General features: G+C 47.2%; 1 protein-coding gene across 1 annotated transcript; it reads left to right on the top strand.

The window, feature by feature from the left end:
* Positions 1 to 3,828: 3,828 nt before the first annotated feature.
* On the top strand, positions 3,829 to 10,548 carry Rab19 (RAB19, member RAS oncogene family). The gene is made up of 4 exons (XM_051174627.1): positions 3,829 to 3,925; positions 6,255 to 6,467; positions 7,411 to 7,594; positions 9,357 to 10,548. The coding sequence occupies exons 2-4, from the start codon at positions 6,267 to 6,269 to the stop codon at positions 9,623 to 9,625; spliced, it is 654 nt and encodes a 217-aa protein (XP_051030584.1). The 5' UTR covers positions 3,829 to 3,925; positions 6,255 to 6,266; the 3' UTR covers positions 9,626 to 10,548.
* Positions 10,549 to 19,692: the final 9,144 nt, after the last annotated feature.

Below are 19,692 nucleotides of genomic sequence, written 5' to 3'. Positions count from 1 at the left end.
AACACATAGATAAACATATACATAAAAACGGAAAGGAGAGGAGGAAGAGAAGGAAAAGAACAAGGCGAAAGATTCTATTGCCACCACCAAATCTTTTGCAGGGTTGTTCAAGACCAGGTAGTAAGAACACTTCCTGAGTAGGGTGGTGATGGTGCACGCCTTTAATCCCAGGATTCTGGAAGCGGAGACAGCCAGGAAGATCTCTGTGAGTTCCAGACCACCTGGGTCTGCAGAATGAGTTCAGGATAGCCTCCAAAGCTACACAAAAAACTCTCTCTCTCTCTCTCTCTCTTAAAAATGCTTCCTTATACTTTGCACACTCAGAGCAGGAATCTAAAATCATGATAAACACGAAACTAAGCATGCTTCAGAAACTCCTCCTTGTGTTTAGTTCATGTGGGTCTGGAAGGAACACGGTCACGTCAGGATGATTTTTACCCTTTGCGGCCACAGGGGAGTCAGTCAGCTCCTATCCAACTGACTGACAGTAGCTTTGCAAACGTTTTTTTTTGTTTTGTTGTGTTTTATTGTTAAGCAATTTGTACCTTAAAATGTCAATTTCCGCATACCAAAACCTGTTATCTGAAGCTCTCCAAAGAGACAAAAGCCAAAGCAATTCCCAGGCATGGGACATCTCAGTTTTCTGAGTCCTCCCACAATCAAGTTCTTCTTAGGCTTTGAACCTTTAGGAAACTCTCAGGTAATATTCACATACTCCAAACAGAGGACTGGACACAAAAGGCAGATCCAGGCCCAGGTATTAACACTGCAGGAATCAAACCAGCCACAAAGCTCTGCGGGAACTCCCACCACAGTATCGCTTACTGGGGCACTCCTAGACCTGGTTCATTTCAGTTAGTCTTCTGGCATTGGTGAAGTTGGCCAAGCTTCTCTTGACGTGCACACCAAGTTTTACCCAAACCTTACCAAAGGCCTGAAGACTTTTGGATTAGGAAGGCTGAAGCCACAGCAACCAACAGAGGAGAGGCTGAAGCGATGAGCTACACACAGCAGGAAGCCTCAGGGCCACCCAGACCCCAGCAGAGAGGGGCATCAGGATGCTTTTATAGCTCAGGGTGCACAGGAGAAAGACCATGAGGGGATGGAGAGCTGGTTGGTCTTTCAGAGGACCTGGGTTCAATCCCCAGCACCGACATGGTGCATCACAACTGTGTATAAACTGTCCTCTTCTGACCTCCTCTAGCACCAGGCATGCATGTGGTGTACAGACATATGTGCAAGCAAAACACCTTACACAGTAAAATAAGATAAGATAAAAAAGGAGGGAGACTCGGGTAAGGGAAGGAACATACCCATCCAGGTTGCCAACGGAAGTGCCTCAGTTTACAAACAGGTTTGGGCAAAAAGCAAAACCTGGTGAGTGGATTTTCAAATCGTATGCATTTCGGATTTAAAAACGAAGTGGAAGGGGAGATGGTGAGATGCTGGGGAGATGATGATGAGATGCTGGGGAGATGGCGAGATGCTGGGGAGATGGCAAGATGCTGGGGAGATGGTGAGATGCTGGGGAGATGATGATGAGATGCTGGGGAGATGGTGAGATGCTGGGGAGATGGCGAGATGCTGGGGAGATGGTGAGATGCTGGGAGATGGGGAGATGCGGGGAGATGGTCCAATGGTTAAGAGCAGTTTCTGTTCTTCTAGAGGACCTGAGTTCAGTTCCCAGCACCCATGTCAGGCAGCTCACAGCCTGCTATAACTCTAATCCCAAGGGATCCTATGCGTTTTTTTCTGGTCTCCTCAAGGATCTGAATATGTGGTGTGTGAGCACACACACAGAGGCATTCATTTACAAAAATAAAAATTAAAATTAATTGAAAACTAAACGAGGTACAAAGGCATCCATCAGGCTATTTGTTTGTTTGTTTGTTTTTTGTTTTTTTGAGACAGGGTTTTTCTGTTCAACAGCCCTAGCTGTCCTGGCACTCACTCTGTAGACCAGGCTGGCCTGGAACCCACAGAGATCTGCTTACCTTAGCCTCCCAAGTGCTGGGGTTAAAAGACTGTTTTAACACTGGATTTCTACCTCCAGGTGCTCTCTCAGTGTGCAATGAGATCTGGGTCCGAATCAACTGACTTTTTTGTTTTGTATAATCATTACCAAAAGAAAGAAAGAAAGAAAACATTTACAGCACCCCTCAATGACATTGACATTACAGGACCTTATTTCCTGCCCCAGCCCTCACATTTGTGGCTGGCTTGGCCTATGTCCAGTTCTAAGTTTCCCAAGTGAAGCAGTTCTCAAAAGCACAAGCAGCAGCAACAGCAGCAGACAAAGCCTTGTTTTTTCTCAGCCTAAACGGAGTGAACTTTGAGTTAGCTTGCTTAAAGGAGATATTCCTGAAAATCCTTGAGTGGGTGAAATTTGAGACCAGATGAATCACAACTTAAAGGTTATTTGAAGGCCTCAGAGACACAGTGTTCTTGAGTAGGGGACAATTGTCTCTTATTTCATATTTGTGATATGAATGCTGGGAACTGAACTCCATTTATCTGAAAGAGCTGCAAGCATTCTTATCCACTGAACCTTCCCTTCTGCTTGGAAATCTTACGATAGGCTCTGAGAAGAGCTTAGTTAACGTAGCCTAGAACTGATAGACTCTTTGGGTGGAAATAGAAAGAAAAATCATCTCAGATCTTCGCTCCTACTGGCAGCATCAAGGACTAATCAACTCTAGGTTAAAAATTAATTAGCCTCTGTACCAGGCAGTGGTGGTACACACCTTTAGTCTCAGCACTTGGGAGGCTAAGGTAGGTAGGTATCTGTGAGTTCAAGGCCAACCTGGTCTACAGAGAGAATTCCAGGACAGGCTCCAAAGCTACAGAGAAACCCTGTCTCAAAAAAAAAAAAAAAAAAAAAAAAAAAAAAGCCTCTGCTATGTAGTAAAGTTTTTTGGGTTTTTTTTTTTTTTCCTGTTTGTTTTTATTAATTTTCTTATTGGTTTTTCTTGACAAGGTTTCCCTGTGTGCCTTTGGAGCCTGTCCTGACACTAGCTGTTGTAGACCAGGCTGGTCTGGAACTCACAGAGATCCACCTCCTTGTGCTGTAATCCCAAGTGCTGGGATTACAGGCCTGTGGTATAACTTTTAACTGAGACTTTTTTCACACACACTTCCCATATGTAGTAAAGCATCTTTATTTTATTTATTATTTTATTTTAGTCCTAAGAACAGAACCCAAGGCCTTACAATTACTAGGCAAGTATCCAAGTATCCTACCATTAACCTAAATCCCCAAACTTCTCTAAATTCTTTTAATTCTGAGAGTTTTCGTTTCTTTGGTTTGGGTTTTTTTTTGTTGTACTATTTTTGGTTTTTGAGGGGAGAGGTTGTTTTGTTTGTTTTTAAGATTTACTTATTTTTATTTACACAGTGTTCTCCCTTTGTTTTACTTTTTTTAAGTTACCTGAGCACCTTTCTTTCTCAAAACAAGTCACTCAAGACCCAGATCAGTATCGTCCTTTAAGTCGATGTCATCTTCATCTCCGTTAACAGCCTCCCAGTGCAGCCAAATAAGCAAACGTGTCAGGCAGGGTGTAGGATGAAGGATGCAAAGAGAGAGGGAGGGGGGGCAGCTTAACAGGTGTCAGTTGAGTAAAAGGCGTTTCCTCTCTGGGCTTTCTCCTGATCCGATGAAGTCTGGCAGGAAAGCTAGCTGTGTGTGCTAAGCCCGGTACTAGCCAGCACCTCACCTAGGGCTTCAGGCTCCTTGCAGGTAGGAGGGATTGCCCTTGTTTCCCTTTCGCTTTCTCAGGCCACCAAACCCCACGTCAGGGGCCGGAACTACAGTTCCCACCCACTGCTGCAAGGCAGGAGGAAGAAGAGCACCGAGGGCTGCAAAGGAAACCAGGAGAAAAGGCAAACAGTATCTGCTCGCCAGCCAGCAAGGTGAGGGAGGGGACAGGTAAGCAACAGGTGACCCAGGTAAAGGCTGCGGGCATGGGGAAGGTTGTCTGGGAGCATTCTGCCGCTTTCTGCTTGCTGGGCTTGTGTGCTAGCTTCAAGGGGGCTTTTGTGGAATTCCGGGCTCTTTGAGGGGAAGGAAGAGAATGGGGACTTGGAAACAAGGTTTCAGCTCAAGTTACAGTGATCAGATGCCGGAAGTGGAATGGCTTTCTTTAGTTGAAAAGAAGCAAAAGAGTAAAAATGTGGTTTGATTGTATCTCTTCTCTACTGGATCGTTTCTCCTTATGTGATCTCAGGGACACCCAGAGGTCCTAGCCGGCCCCTTGCCTCTTTAAAGCCTTTGGTTTCTACCAAACTGTAGAGTAGGTATTTGTGTGCGAAAATAGACAGGAGCATTTGTGTGCATTTTAATTGGTCTGTCGATACAGGCATGGGCTTTTCTATGGCACCTGAGAAAACCAGAGAATAAATCAAGGAGAAAGAAATGAGGGTGACTTATGACAGGCGCAGTTTAGTGAACCTCAAATCCAATCATCGGAGTATTTGGGGTGTTTTGGCCTCATGGGTATTTGGTAAGGGGATCTAGCTAAATGTGTGAGCGATGGCTTAAATGCAAGTACCTGCCCCCTGGGGAATATGCTTGCTACTTCGAACATCTGCCCAGTTGTCATGTGGACTAGGAATTCAACATGTTGTTACAAAGCAAGGGGAGCTCTGAGCCAGGGACCCCGGGAGACAGGGTTCAGCCATGGAATGAAGGACAGCCCTGGTGACAGTGAACGGCTTTCGGGAGAAAGCGAGCTCCTTGCGAGCTCCTTGACATTGAAGAGATCTAAGCACAGGTGGATAGTAAAGCAGAGATGCTGAATGAGGGAGGGAATGTAGTTCCAGATGATTGATGCATTGACTGTTGCTTCTCAAATCTCATTAGACTCAATTGGGGAACATACGTATGCATCTGTTACTGTTTTAATTTTTATTTGTGTGTGTTCATGTATGTACACATCATGTGGCAGCCGGAGGTCTACTTCACCTGTCATCCTCAGCACCATTCGCCACTGGGTGGCTAGGCTGGCTGACCAGTGAGCCCCAGAGATCCTTTCGTACCCACCCATCCCAGAGACAGAGATACAAGCACATGCCACCATGTCTGGCTTTCTTTCTTTTTCTTTTTTAATATAAACACATGTAAAATAAGAATAAATATTTTTCAAATGTTTTATTTTTATCTTATGTATATGTATGATTTGTTTGCATATATATCTATATATCCATGTTCTGAATGCATGCAGTGCCCGTAGAGGCCACAGAACAGTATTGGATCTCCTGAAACTGCAGTTTCAGATGGTTGTGAGGCATCCTGTGGGTGCTAAGAACGCAACCTGGATCCTCTGAAAGAACAGCCAGTGCTCTTAACTACCGAGTCATCTCTCTAGCCCCATAAATTTTACGTGTGTGTGTGTGTGTGTGTGTGTGTGTGTGTGTGTGTGTATGGATGAATAGATGTAGTAAGTTCTAAGAATATATATTTTTAATTATTGCCTCCAGCTAATTCTGATAATCAGTAAGTTTGGCAAATACCAACACCAGAAACCTTTAATCTATTCTCTCTTCCATGCTAGAATTTCCCACAGAGTTCTCCCTGTAACTAAACTTTTAATGTGAATATCCTCAAAACTCTAATGTCCTGCCTGAGAAAAATGGATTGCTGCCCAGAATAAAAAAGGTCACGTGGGTGCTGGCAAGATGGTTCCAAGGTTTAAAGTACCTGAGTTCCATCCCCAGCATCCACTTTGAGCTCACCACTGCCTGTCACTCCAGTTCCAGGGCAGCCAATACCTCTGGCCTCTTCAGGCGCTGTACTCATGTGCAGTCACAGACCTGTGAGTCCTTAAACCGGCTTCTCAGTCAATTCTTGTCACTTGTCATGAGCCGACGGGGCATGTCTTCCCCCTGACTGACAGCCAGGGAGTTACTGCTGTAGGCATTACCTTCACTGTCCTGCTCTTTGGGCACCTCATCTTCAAGACTGGGATTTTCCCACGTCTCTAATTTAGTCAAGTTGACTAGACTCTGTTCCCATCAAAGAATGGCCTTACAGTGTGACAGCTTTCCTGAAGCTGTGTCCACATATGCCTGGGGCTTATGGGACAATTGCCTCCACCTGAACAGTCATGACACCCTTCACCCATGAACATGTTTGTCCCTTGAAAGCCATGACTGCCCCAGCTTGCCTTCTCTGGATCCTCGGTGCAGGAGCCTGGTAGGCACTCACTGGAGAAAAACCGAACGCTGTGTCTCCTCCCTGGGTCTGTTCTATGTTCTAGGAAGCCGGAGCCATGCAGTTCTCCAGCTCAGCCAGAGCAGCAGATGAGAACGTGGACTACTTGTTCAAGGTCATCCTTATCGGAGACTCCAATGTGGGGAAAACGTGCGTGGTACAGCATTTCAAATCCGGGGTCTACAGCGAGTCACAGCAGAACACCATTGGCGTAGACTTCACAGTACGCTCCCTCGAGATAGACGGCAAGAAAGTGAAGGTCAGAGGGGCACCAGGGTAGTTCCGTTGTTTCAGCCAGAGCCCCCATTTTAAGTGGGGTATATACACTTTAAGGAAGGTATAAGAAGCCATAAAGAGGATATTGCTGCCAGGTGGTGGCGGCCCACACCTTTAATCCTGGCAGGAGGATCTAAGTAAATTCAAGGCCAGCCTGGCCTTCAGAGCTAGCCCCTGGACAGCCAGAGCAGTTACACAGAGAAACCCTGTCTCAGGAAATAAAATAATAATAATAATAATAAAAAAAAAAAAAAAAAAAAAAAAAGAACAAAGTCAGCCCCAGCATGATAGCTGGCCACCAAGCCTGATCTGATTTCCTTCCCTGGGCCCTACTAGGAGACTCTGCCCTGTCCGACACACCTGTGGAGGGTAAGAGGCCCTCCTGCACTCAGATAAGCACTGAAGAATCCAGGGAAAGTTCAACTCAAAGGCTTATCTCTCCAGGGATATCACTTCCTCCTAGGAGAAGATGTAGTTTGCAAACTGGTGACCCTTTGCTATCGATAGAGCCAGGCTTTACCCCTAGAATTTATATTTTGTTTATCCCAGAACTTTCCCCTTAAATCTTGAATATTGCCTCTAAGTCTATTAAACCCATCCTCTAGGAGTGATGTCACTTGTATTTTATACAGCAGCCTAAGTGACTCCCTCCCCCCTTTAGTTTTACAAGACAGGGTTTCTCTTTGTAGCCTTTGCTGTCCTAAAATGCCTAAATTCTTTAATCCCAGCACACCGGAGGCAGAGGCAGGTGGATCTCTGAGTTCGAGGTCAGCCTGGTCTACAGAGCATGTTCCAGGACATCCAGGGCTACATAAACAGTCTCACGACAACAACAACAACAACCAGAGTTTGAGGGAACTGTCTGTAAGTTGACTTAAATGAAGGGGTGTCTATGTTGCTGTCCTGTTATCTCTTCTGCCCTGCAGATGCAGGTGTGGGACACCGCGGGTCAGGAGCGCTTCCGCACCATCACCCAAAGCTACTACCGAAGCGCCCACGCAGCCATCATCGCCTATGACCTCACACGCCGGTCCACATTTGAGTCTGTCCCTCACTGGATTCATGAGATAGAAAAATACGGAGCCGCTAACCTGGTCATCATGCTGATAGGTAGGGCGTTTTCCAAGCAGCTAACTTTTCTTGACCAGCCTCTGCCCACTCTCAGCTTGCTTTCCTTCATAGTAGACTAGGAAACCCTGAAAGTCTTAAGTGCGGAGCCATCACAGCCAGAACAACAACCATCCTCAGGAGGCAAAAAGGTCAACAGGACTAAGTAGCTGGTATCGGTTCAAACTTCAGGAGTCTGGCCCCAAGTAGTTTATTTTAGGCATATTTAAACACAGCACAATTTGACGAAACTTTCCTGCTGATAACTAACTCAATTCCATGTGCACAATAAAGCATAAAGTAAGCTAAATAAAGGTTATGGACTGGGCAGTGGTGGCGCAAGCCTTTAATCCCAGCACTTGGCAGGTAGAGGCAGGCGGATCTCTGTGAGTTTGAGGTCAGCCTGGTCTACAGAGTGAGTTCTAGGACAGCCAGGGCTACACAGAGAAACCCTGTCTAGAAAACAAACAAGCAAAAAGGCCCCAAATCCCCAGGGAGCCACTTAGATGAATGTCAGTGCCCAAGGAATGACTACTTACAGGTGTATAAATTCCTAGGCAAAACTTTTAAAAAAACAACATAAACATTCATGGAAGTTGATCATGTGATCCCAGTTCTCTGGGTGATGAGGCGGGTAAATTGAGAGTTCAGGAGGATCCTGGGGAGATGTCCCAGTCAGTGAAGTGCTTGCTGTAAAAGCATGAGGTCATGAGTTCAAATCCCCAGCTCCCAGGTCAAAGGCAGGTGCTGTGGGACACACACATCTGTGATCCCAGGGAGACCCACCGAGTTCATCAGCCGGCCAGTCTATCTGAGCCAGTGAGGCCAAGGCTCACGGAGGCCATATCTCAAAAAAGGAAAGCGATCAGGAGGCAACTTCCTGTGGTAGCTTACACTGATGGCTGCCTCAGATGGTCCTTAGGCATATGGCACATGGAATTTCTTTTCTTAAGCCATCCATCAAAGGACTGGGCACCGTAGTTAAGAACCAATATTTCAGAGTTCAGGATTCGTTAGATTTCTGGTACATTTGGTATTCTATAGGAACGTCAGCAGGGCCTCGGCCACCACCTATGACTGTGACTGTGAAACCAGGCTAGCCTGGGCTACATGAGACCCCGTCTCCAAGAACACAGAGGGGCGAGGAAGACAGCTAAGGGATGAAGGCACTTGCCACCAAGCCTTAAGGCCTGAGTTCAGTCCCCAAGAGAAAAAACTTGAAAGTTGTCTCCTGACCCCCACGTGTGCTGTGCTGTGTGGGTGCCCTACACTCCCAACACAAGAAATCAGTGTAATTTTTGTTTGTTTGTTTGTTTGTTTGTTTGTCAGTTTTTGAAACAGGGCTTCTCTGTGTAGTCCTGGCCATCCTGGAACTCACACTATAGACCAGACTAGACTTGAACTCAAAGATTCTCCTGCCTCTGCCTCCCAAGTAGTGGGATTAAAGGCCTGCCTGGCTATACATTTTTTAAAAAAATTTAAAAATACAAAGACAGGCTTGGTGGTGGTGGTGCATGTCTTTAATCCCTCCACTCAGGAGACAGAGGCACAGGATCTCTGTGAGTTCAAGGTCAGCCTGGTGTTCAGAGCAAGATCTGGGACAGGCTCTAAAGTTACAAAGAAGCCATCTTGAAAATCCAAAAACAAAAAAAGAAAGACAGACAGACAGACAGACAGTGGGAAAACAAGGGAAGGGGAAAGTTCATTTTCAATAAAGACAGGTTGTTACTGAGCTATGTTATATTTACACATCGTCCGCCTGCAGGAAACAAATCGGACCTGTGGGAGAATCGGTGTGTCCTGTTTGAGGACGCCTGCACGCTGGCTGAGAAGTATGGCCTCCTGGCTGTCTTGGAGACCTCCGCCAAGGAGTCCAGGAACATAGATGAAGTCTTCGTGCTCATGGCGAAGGAGTTAATTGCCCGAAACAGTCTGCACCTGTACGGGGAGAGCATCCAGCATGGCTTCTCCCAGGATTCCAGCCCAATTCTTGTGGCCCAGGGCCCCAGGGAGAATGCCCGCTGTACTTGCTGAACACGTGCGGAAGGCCAGCACAAACGCCAGGGTGTCCGGGTACCAGTGTCTCCAGGTAGCTTTGCAGGCAGAGCCTTATTCCTGGCCTGGATGGGCAGCACAGACTCTGAGGAAAGGGGATGCCACTGTCCTCAAGGACTGCTAATGAAATGAGGACCTCAGGCCTTGGGGGAGGAGGGTTAGGATGAATTTTCCCCATCCTGGTCTCTGTCTCCCCAATTGTTTTGTAGTGGAGTTTGCTTCTCTGTTGTTCAAAGACAGTAGTGACAGGAAGAACAGGAATATGCCGAAAGGATATTAGAACATTCTAGATTTGGAAACAGCCCAGGACCGGGTAGGGGAAGGTCTGTAATGAAAAGCCAGACTGCTTCCTGATAGTCAAATGTCTTCTTCCCACGGAGCAAGAGCTGTTGGCTAAAAGCCAGAAATGCCATCTTGCCAATTGGTCAGGAACCAGGAGGCAGATGGAACTGGCCCCTTCCCTGTCCATCTGTTTGAGCATGGAGGTGGAAGAGATGCTTACCATGAACTCCTAAAGCACCAAATTACCGACTACACAGAAGTCACTTCTCAATTGGGATTAAATTGTTGCTGAGCAGTGGTGGTGCACACCTTTAATTACAACACTCAGGAGACAGAGGCAGGTGGATCTCTGTGAGTTTGAGGCCAGCCTGGTCTATAGAGCGAGTTCCAGGACAGCCAGGGCTACACAGGGAAACCCTGTCTCAAAAAGCCAACACAAAAGTTTTTCTAATTGTTCTATAGATGAGTTGTAAACAAGCGTTGTGTTGCCTCCCATACTATGTGGTGGAGTAGCCCTCAGTTTCAGAACTACAATCAGAGGGTTCGGGTGTAGCGCAGTGTTAGAGCACTTGGTGAGCCAGTATAATGTCCTAGCTTCAATCCCCGACACTGCAAAAACAGACAACAAATAAATAAATGGAAGAAAAAAAAAAACAGTAATTAATTGACCCAAACATACAGGAGGGCTAGGCATGGCGGCCTTGAGACCGCAACGCCAGCTCCTGGGAAGTAGGGATGCGGGAGGCAGGGATGTAATGTGTCTTTGAGTCTTTGTGTGGCTTCGGTCAGATCCAGCCGGATGCCTGGCTTGCACCTGAGGGGGTGGTGTGACTAAGAAATGGCAGTAAAGATGCTAAGCAAAGACAGACACAGGATAGACTCGGGAGGGCAATCCAGTGAATATGAATGCCCCAAGTTATTCTTCACCATTCTTAAGTACTCCAACCAAAAGGGGAACATGGCAGACTTCTTTATCAAACAAACAGACTTTCTTCCCCTAATTCTCCAAACATTTGGTAATCACGCCTTAGACTCAATTTCCCGTTATCCGGCCTTGAGGGTTAAGAGTAACCACACCTCAGACCAAGTCTGTTGAAATTTAGATAAGACATCCGCTACCAAGATCAAAGCATCCTACAGTGGCCAGGCCTTAGACCTTTAGGTCTTATGAGTTACTAAGGACAGTTTTGAACCTCTGACCTTGAGCCAAGATGAAACAGAGCCATCTTTATGGCCATGACAGGGAGAAGTTGAAGGTCATCCTGGCTACATGACTGAATGTGAGGCCAGCCTAGGTCTGTCTGAGACCATCTTACAATGTTACATTATTGAGCAGAGTTTGTTCATTCAGGCCTGTGGTCTTATTGACTCAAGATACTGAGGCAGGAGGGTCAAAAGTTCGAGACCAGTGATGAAGAAATAACTCAGTAATTAGCTGGTACTGCTCTTGCCAAGGATCTGAGTTTGGGTTCCTGGCACCTGTGTTGGGCAGCTTGCAACAGCCTGTAACTCTTGCTCCTCACAAGAGCCTGCACTCACATGTGCATAGTAACACACACACACACACACACACACACACACACACACACACACACCTAAATCTAAAAATAAACCTCAAGACCTGCCTTGACTACAGAGCAAGTTCAAGGCCAGCCTGAGCAATTTTTGAAGCCAAAACAAAGGGCTGAGGATATATGGTGATAGAGTGCTTGTCCTAACATGTTCCAGGCTCTGGGTTCAATCCCAGAAAACAAAACAAAACAAAAACCTACTGAAATGTACAGGAGACAAGGAGGGGTACTATTAGGATCACACCCAGCTTCAGGAGTCTGAGCCCCAGAAGGCAGCAGGCAGTCAGCTGATCCCGTGACGGACAGAAATTGGGTGAAACCCTCGTTTACCACTCCAGTGCCGCCAGCCGAAGCCACCTGTGGCCTCCCCACATCCTCTCACCCAGCCACTGTGGCTTGGTCCCCTCTTTCCCTGCTCTTTCTAGGACCCAGGCTGTATCAAGGCCTGGAAGGAGGCGCTGTGTGTGTGTGTGTGTGTGTGTGTGTGTGTGTGTGTGTGTGTATGGGGATTGCCGGGGAGTGACAAACTCTCCAAAAGCACTCACATCCTGTGTGGGAAGCCAGTTCTTCAGGCCATATCTGTCCTTCCTGATCGATCACCCTCCTGTCTCTCCTAAGGACAGTAGGTAAGAGTGAGAACTTGACCTTAGCCAACAGACAGGACAAGAACAGCAATGGACAGAGGTCTGACACTCTGACCACCACATGGCCACTCAAACAAAGCTCTGCCATTGTGACGCCATGCCCCTGATGCTGTATAGCAAACAGGCCTCTCACCAGGGCCGACACTGGGGCTTTTCACCCGAGTTAAGTAAACCACTTTTCTTTGTGAGCTACCAAGCCTCAGGCATTGTATTGTAGTAACGTAGATGGATTACTAAAGCAGTCTGCTAAGTCAGGTGCAGAGGCTGGATGGTGGTGGTGCACGCCTTTAATCCAGGCACTTGGGAAGCAGAGGCAGGCGGATCTCTGTGCATTCCAGGCCAGCTTGGTCTACACAGCGAATTCCAGGACAGCCAGAGCTACACAGAGAGACCTGTCTCACAAAAACACCAATGAGTGCAAGGACTGCTCCTACCTCACCATCCTCAGTAGCAGGAACTGCAGACACACTCTGTTGTGACTAGTTTAGATATGTACTTATAACTGGAACTTCATAGCCAAATTCACAAGAATAGCAGCAATCTTCGGGTGGGGTTAAAAATGAAGAGATAACTACATGGCCTGTTCAGCTGAGAAAAGGGAGGCCTTAAGGCTCACTGCCCACAGGGGGACAGGAGAGGTCACAAACTCCTCACAGAGAACTTCAGGCCACTCAGCAATCTGAGGAAGACTAAAGCATGTGGTGAAAATAATCATAGACAAGAAGGATGGCTCAGAGTGCTGGAGATGCTGACAGCTAAGACCAACAACCTGTGCTTAATCCACAGGACTCACACAGGAGAGAGAAGCAACTCCTGCACATGCACACACACGCATGCACACACTCACACACACACACAGGGGTGCATACACTGGCATGTCCATTCACACAAGCATGCACACAATGGCATGTTCATACACACACACACACACACACAATGGCATGCACATACACTTGCAATGCATCCCCGAGGGCTGGAGACATGGTTTAGTTGACAGAGTGCTTGCCTAATTTGCACAAACACCAGTGCCAAGTGTTTTAGTACACACCTATCATCCTGGCACTTGGAAAATAGAAGCACAGGGTCACCCTCAGCTACACAGCAAGTCAGAGGGACAGCCTGGGATACAAGAGACCCTGTATCAATCAAACTGTTAAAAAAAACAAAGCTACTCTTTTGGCAGACATTTCTTTTTTTATTATTATTATTATTATTTATTTTTGAGACATGGTTTCTCTGTTTCCCAGGCTGTCCTGGAACTTGCTTTGAGACCAGGCTGGCCTTGAACTCACAGAGGTCTGCCTGCCTCTGCCTCTGCCTCCTGAGTGCTCTGATTAAAGGCGTGTGCACCACCACATGGCTATGAGGCACACATTTCTTTTTCCTTTCCTTTCTTTTCTTTTTTTTTCCCCCTTTTTTAATTTAAATTTGAAACAAAGTTGTTTTACATGTCAATCCCAGTTCCCTCTCCTCCCAAGTCCCCCACCAAACCCCGACCCATCCCCTTTCTGCTCCCCAGGGAGGGTGAGGCCTTCCATGGGTGATCTTCAAAGTCTGTCATATCATTTGGAGCAGGGCCTAGGCCCTCCCCCATGTGTCTAGGCTGAGGGAGTATCCCTCTATGTGGAATGGGCTCCCAAAGTCCACTCGTATACTAGGGATAAATACTGATCCACTACCAGAGGCCCCATAGACTGCCCAGGCCTCCTAACTAACACCACATTCAGGGGGTCTGGGTCAATCCTATGCTGGTTTCGCAGCGCTCAGACCGGGTGCATGAGCTCCCCTTGTTCAGGTCTGTGTGGCACACATTTCTAATTCCAGCACTTACACATGGGTATCTGGGGTAAAAGGACCACAAATTCAAGGGCAGTTCGAATTACAGAGAGGAACCAAACTGCAGGAGACAGGCACCTGCCAGCACTTGCTTAACTTGTTACCCAGTCTGAGACCAGGTCTCACTGCGTACCCTTCTCTGGCCTGGAACTCATTAAACAAGACCAGAATGAACTTAAATTCAGAGACCCACCTCTGGCATGCTGGGCTTACCGGCATGGGATACCATGCCCAGTAGCACTGAATCCCAGCACTGAAGGCAGAGGCAGGTGGATCTCTCTCTCTGTGAGTTCCAGGCCAACTGATCTATACAGTAAACTTACTGTGTAGCCAGCCAGCCAGCCATCACTACTTAGTGAGCCCTCCTTTCAGAAAAAGACAAAAAACAAAAACAAAACATAAAACAATAATAGTTTGCACTCTGAAAGGAAGTACACGTCACCAGGTGACTGGATACCGCCCTGTGGGGGGAAACTAATTCTTCGTTGAGCTACAGTTCCCACCAACGCTCTGAAATTCTCATCTTCTATGATTACACACTTGTGGGGGGGGGGATCTGGATTCAAAGAGCCCTCCCTACAGGTTACATGTGTGAGAAGAACCCACCTGAATACCGGCAACGACAACCTCGTTAACCAGTCCAGGCTACTGTTGCAATTCTCAAGCACGCTCTGGAGAGGCACCCTGGAGACACAGACTGGAGGCCTTTGTGGGTTATGTGCACAAAAGTCTTGTCTGCTCTAAAGAGTGAGGCAGGGTCCTCAGAGCTAGTTAGGCTTCTGACTGCCCTGTAAAACCATTCCCAGTGGACTTGGCCTCAGACTCAGCCCTGGACAGGCTAGGCAGAATAAAATTATGGCCATTTTCACACATCCCCAATATTGTAGAGCTAAGCAACCTGGGAGTTATATGGAGTCGAGATCCCAAAGGGATGTTTTGAAAAAGACATAAAACATTTCATTCAGTATTTATTTGCACGAGGAAGTTAATATTTCATAGCTTATAAATTGTCTCCGAGGAGGCTGTGGCGTGGCACGGGCAGAACCTGTGAGAGGGAGGGGCATCTACCACAGTAGCCAACCTTGGCTTTGACAGTGGTGAGTAGCCTGTCGGCATACCATCAACAGGGCTCGACGGGCCAGTGAAGCTATGCCGTGTGATCTGTCTGCAAGGGTAACAGTGAAGAACGCGCGTCCTCATGACTGAGAGTGTTCATCTAGCCCTGCATCACGGAGCTGGACACCAAACAGCTTCAAGAGTCAACATCGGAACGCATGAAATGGCTCACCCACCACGCCTGACGACCCAAGTTCAGTCCCCAGTGTTGACAACTTAAACACCGCATGAGAGAAAGAGGCCGTGCGTGAAACAGGGTTCAAACACAAGGGTTTTTCTTATTAGGGAAAGGGATCGTAAAATGGGGAAAGGGGAGGAGGGAGACTGGCCTCTGGAGACTGGAGCAGCGGGAGAGAGGAAAGAAGGGGAGAGAGGGAGAGGGAGAAGGATGGGAGGTGGGCAGGGCCCTTTTAAAAGGGAGCACAGTGGATGTGCACAGGATGCAGCTACTGGCTGCAGCTGAGGGCGTGTCCTGTCAGGACCCCAAGGACAGGCCGGTACAGACGCCTGAGTGCTAACACCCAGGACCTACTTGGTGGAAGGAGAGTATAGACGCCCTTGCACAAGCACACACTTGTGCACGCACACACACAAACTTAATAAAAATTTAGTCTTTAAAGAAAGTCAGCATTTGATTGTATGGAGGAATATCTTGTGGGGTTTATTTTTCATAAATTATTTTTTTCTAGCTTTGTTGCTTTTCCTGCATGTATGTCTGTGTGAGGATGTCAGATCCCCTGTGACTGGTGTCCCAGGTAGTTGTGAGTTGTCATGTGGGTGCTGGGAATTGAACCCAGGTCCTCTGGAAGAACAGCCAGTGCTCCCAATCACTGAGCCATCTCTCCAGTCCGTGTAGAGACTCAATTAAAAGGAGAAATTGCCTTCAATCCCAGAAATACCCAGTCTGTGGTTTGCAATGGAAGGTGCCAATCATAAGGCTGAAGACGCCGTCACACTGCAGCTGAGCTGGGTCACATGGTTAGCCAGGTGTGGTGGTGCACGCCTAATCCTAGCACTCGGGAAGCAGAGGCAGGCAAATCTGTTACAGCGGAGAAAGGGAGAGCGAGAGAGGAGACACAGAGGGATAAGAGGGACAGAGACAGAGAGGGATCAGAGAGAGACAGAGATAACAACAGAGAGATGACAGAGACCTCGGTTCCTTATTTAAGACATCTTCCCAGCTCCCATAACTATCTTAAATACATGGTGGTATCAATTTTAATCCCAGCACTGGGAAGACAGAGGCAGGTGGATCTGTGAGTTCCAGGACATCCAGGGATACACCCTGTCTCCAACAAATAAGTCCCCCTTTTCCTGTGACAATTAACTTTTTTTCTTTTTTTTTTAAGATACCAGGTTTGCAACCTGTCCCGGAACTAGCTCTGTAGGCCAGGCTGGCTTCGAACTCAGAGATCAGCCTGCCTCTGCTTCTGACTGCCGGGATTATAGGCGTGAGCCACCACCCTCAGTGCACTTCGTTAAACTGGTAAATTCAAAGCAAGTCATAGCTCACAGTGTGAGAAAGACACTCAGCAGCTTATCTCCCCGAGTCCCATGTCCCTCAACTGAGCATTCTCTTCATGGTGAGGCTGGTGGCACAGCCACTTTTCACAAAGGGTACTGCCATGGGAAAGGGCAACATTAAGTCACAGAAGGGCCTTATCTGACTGGGTTTGCATATCTGTGTGTGAATGGTTTCTGTTAACGTTGTTGTTTTAACCTCGGCACAGTGCTGTGCCTTAATCTACTGCTGCTTCAGCCTGTGACTGTGACTCCAGTTACCAGGCAGCGGTTCAGCTGCTCAGGGGTGGGTGCACCCTGGTGGGAATCTTGTTCCTGCAGGTAGTTTAAATAAACTCAAGATTCAAACCTGAAAGCTCAGAGTAGCAACTAGCTAACTTCTCCTAGCTGGCATCTCCCAGACAGCATCCTTCTGTTCAGCCAAAACAAACAAGAGGCCACGCCGCTCCAAATCCCTCCCTACTCTCCTGATGTCTCTTTCGGATGCCCTCTGGTGCTCTACAATTACTTCCTGTAAACTAGTCAGCCTCCTGACCCAAGGTTAACTTAATCAACACAAATGCAACTGGGTTCAGTGTGACCAAATGTCCCCCCAACATTCATGGTCTAATGTTGGGGCCCTTAAAGACGGCTGCACTAAAAATCAGAGAGTTCAAAACTGTCCTTAGTAAGTCATAAGGCCTAAAGGCTGCTCTTCCAGAGGCCCTGGGTGCTAATCCTAGCACCAACACTGGGTCACGCTGCCTGCAACTCCAGTTCCAAGGGGAGTTTCTCTACATGTGGTAACATGTAAATATATGCAGGCAAAACACCCAACACCCACACAGGCAGGCAATGGCGGCACTCATCTTTGATGGCACTCAAGAGGCAGGCGGATATCTGTTGAGTTCAAGGACAGCCTGGTCTTACAAAGTGAGTTCCAGGATAACCAGAGCAATCCTGTTTCAAAGTTTAAAAAACAAAAACAAAAACAAAAACAAAAACAAAAAAAAAAAAAAAAAAAAAAAAACCCAAGGAATTACTCTTTCAAATTCCCAATCCTACTTATGGTCTATCTACACCTATCTTACTTAGGAACCCGAACCAGGCCTCAACTATAACAAGCACATGGTACCAGGAGAGAGATGGCCAATTTGTATATGAAAGCAACCTAGACAGTCTTGTAGATCTTGGAGAACAGCTGTGGGGCGGCAGCCAGCCCACAGATGCCTGCTCGGGGAATTCTGTAACTGCTCCGCAGACCAACTGCTGAGGATCACTTGGCCCAAAGGGTGGAGTATGTTTTTTTTTTTTTTTTTTTTTTTTTTAAATTGGAGGGTATATGACAGGTTTGCTCAGTTGGTAGAGCATGAGACTTTTAATCTCAGGCTCATGGGTTCGGGACCCATGTTGGGCACCAGGTAAAGACTCATGCTAATGGCGTCAAGTCAGTTTATTAACAATGAAATCAGCACACAACACTCACAAGCAGGAAGCCGCTACACGGCTGCCTTCCTGCCACTTTAGCCTCCTTGTACCCAAGGGAATGGGGGAACCAAACCAAGCCGCCAGCCTTGAGTGCTCCCGCCAGCCTTGAGTGCTCCCAGGACTCACTGCCAGCTGTGCTGCCTTCCAAGAGACCATACTTGGCCCTGCTGCGGCTTCTTATTTGGGTCCCGCACCCTCCAATAACAACTCCACCCTTTGGGCCACCGGTCAGCAGAACAGTGACAGAACCCTGTGGCAGTTGCCTTCAAGTTCTCCAGAGGCTAGATGTCTTGGCAGAGACCCACTTTTTTCCCAGCCTATCTACGAGACTGAGAATGGAGTGAGTAAGCGACAGCTCTCGTGGCTGTGGTTTTTGGAAACAGGTCCTGATACAAACAAGGAAGCCAGTTTTGTTTTGTTTTGTTTTTTTTTTAATTGTTTTATTTGGGAAAAGTGCTTCTTACAAAAGGGCAGCTGCAAAATACAGAGACCTCTGCAACGATGACTTGCTTTTCTTAAGTGAAGGAATGGGCGGGCTCCAGGGAAGCAAGGCAGAGGGTAAACCCGAGCATCAAGTTATTTCCGGAAACAGAGCAACAAAAACGCAAAGGTGAAATTCCTATCAAGGAATCGCAGCAACTTAACTTTGGCTTGTCTTGCGGGTAGCCATGCCTTCCCCTTTCTTCAGTGGGAAAGGGGTCCATTACTACTGCAAATGACTCCTCTAGCACAATCAACACTTCAGTTTGGAATCCACCTGTCTACTTTCAAAGCTCAGGGATGGAATGAGGCAGATACCCACAAAACAAACAGAACCTCCTAATAGGTCCCCTCAAACGAGGACAAAGGTTTTTCCAAAAGGTGCCTCAACTGAAAAGGCTAAGACCATAAAACATTCAATACATGGTGTGTCCAAGACCCCGCTTGTACAGACAGGGGACAAGCTGGTCATTTAACCTCTATGGCTGATCCCATTCTCTAGCAGACAGACAGACAGAGCTACTAGCACTGCTATGTTAATAACTACAGACACACCGCTTGGTCCTTTATGACCTACCTGCCACGAGATTGAAGCCACTAACCCGTGTCTGCCCACAAAGGCTAAGAATACTGCACCTATGCCAAATGGGAAGCTGCTCACATGCTCGCTCACGCTCACCGCCAAGTCCATGGGTCCCAGGAGTTGCCTGACAACTCTGAATGGACACCACATCCTTTATGTTCTTACATTTTCTCACGTTAACCTCAACACATCTGCACCTGGTTCTGGTTACTCAGTAGTATTCCTTGTGTGCAATTAAACAAGAGCCCAGACCACAGGATAAACACGTGTGGTGGGGATTACAGGGTAGGGAACAGATATAAACCACAAAGGTGCAGATCTCACAGAAACCTCAAGGAGCCCTTCTACATCTAGGGCAGAGAGCGACTTACAACTTTTTTGTCCCTTCTTTCCCAATTACCCCTATCCTTGAACCCTTGAACCCCAAAGCACACTCAGTGCTTTCCTTTCAATTCGGGGTCTCAAAATGAGTGTGCAAATCCATGAACACAACCTGGCTGGAAACAGACGGCGCAACAAACCTACACTAACTGTCTGACAGTTAAA

This window comes from Phodopus roborovskii, unplaced genomic scaffold, assembly GCF_943737965.1.
Source record: "Phodopus roborovskii unplaced genomic scaffold, PHOROB, whole genome shotgun sequence".
Classification (NCBI taxonomy): domain Eukaryota; kingdom Metazoa; phylum Chordata; class Mammalia; order Rodentia; family Cricetidae; genus Phodopus; species Phodopus roborovskii.
This window is presented reverse-complemented; position numbering and strand designations above follow the sequence as displayed.

Excerpts from the sequence above, each read along its gene's own strand:
- Rab19 (XM_051174627.1), top strand. The coding sequence starts at position 6,267 with ATGCAGTTCTCCAGCTCAGCCAGAGCAGCAGATGAGAACGTGGACTAC. Across the intron at positions 6,468-7,410 it reads TAGACGGCAAGAAAGTGAAG|ATGCAGGTGTGGGACACCGC; the intron begins GTCAGAGGGGCA and ends TCTGCCCTGCAG. Across the intron at positions 7,595-9,356 it reads CCTGGTCATCATGCTGATAG|GAAACAAATCGGACCTGTGG; the intron begins GTAGGGCGTTTT and ends GTCCGCCTGCAG.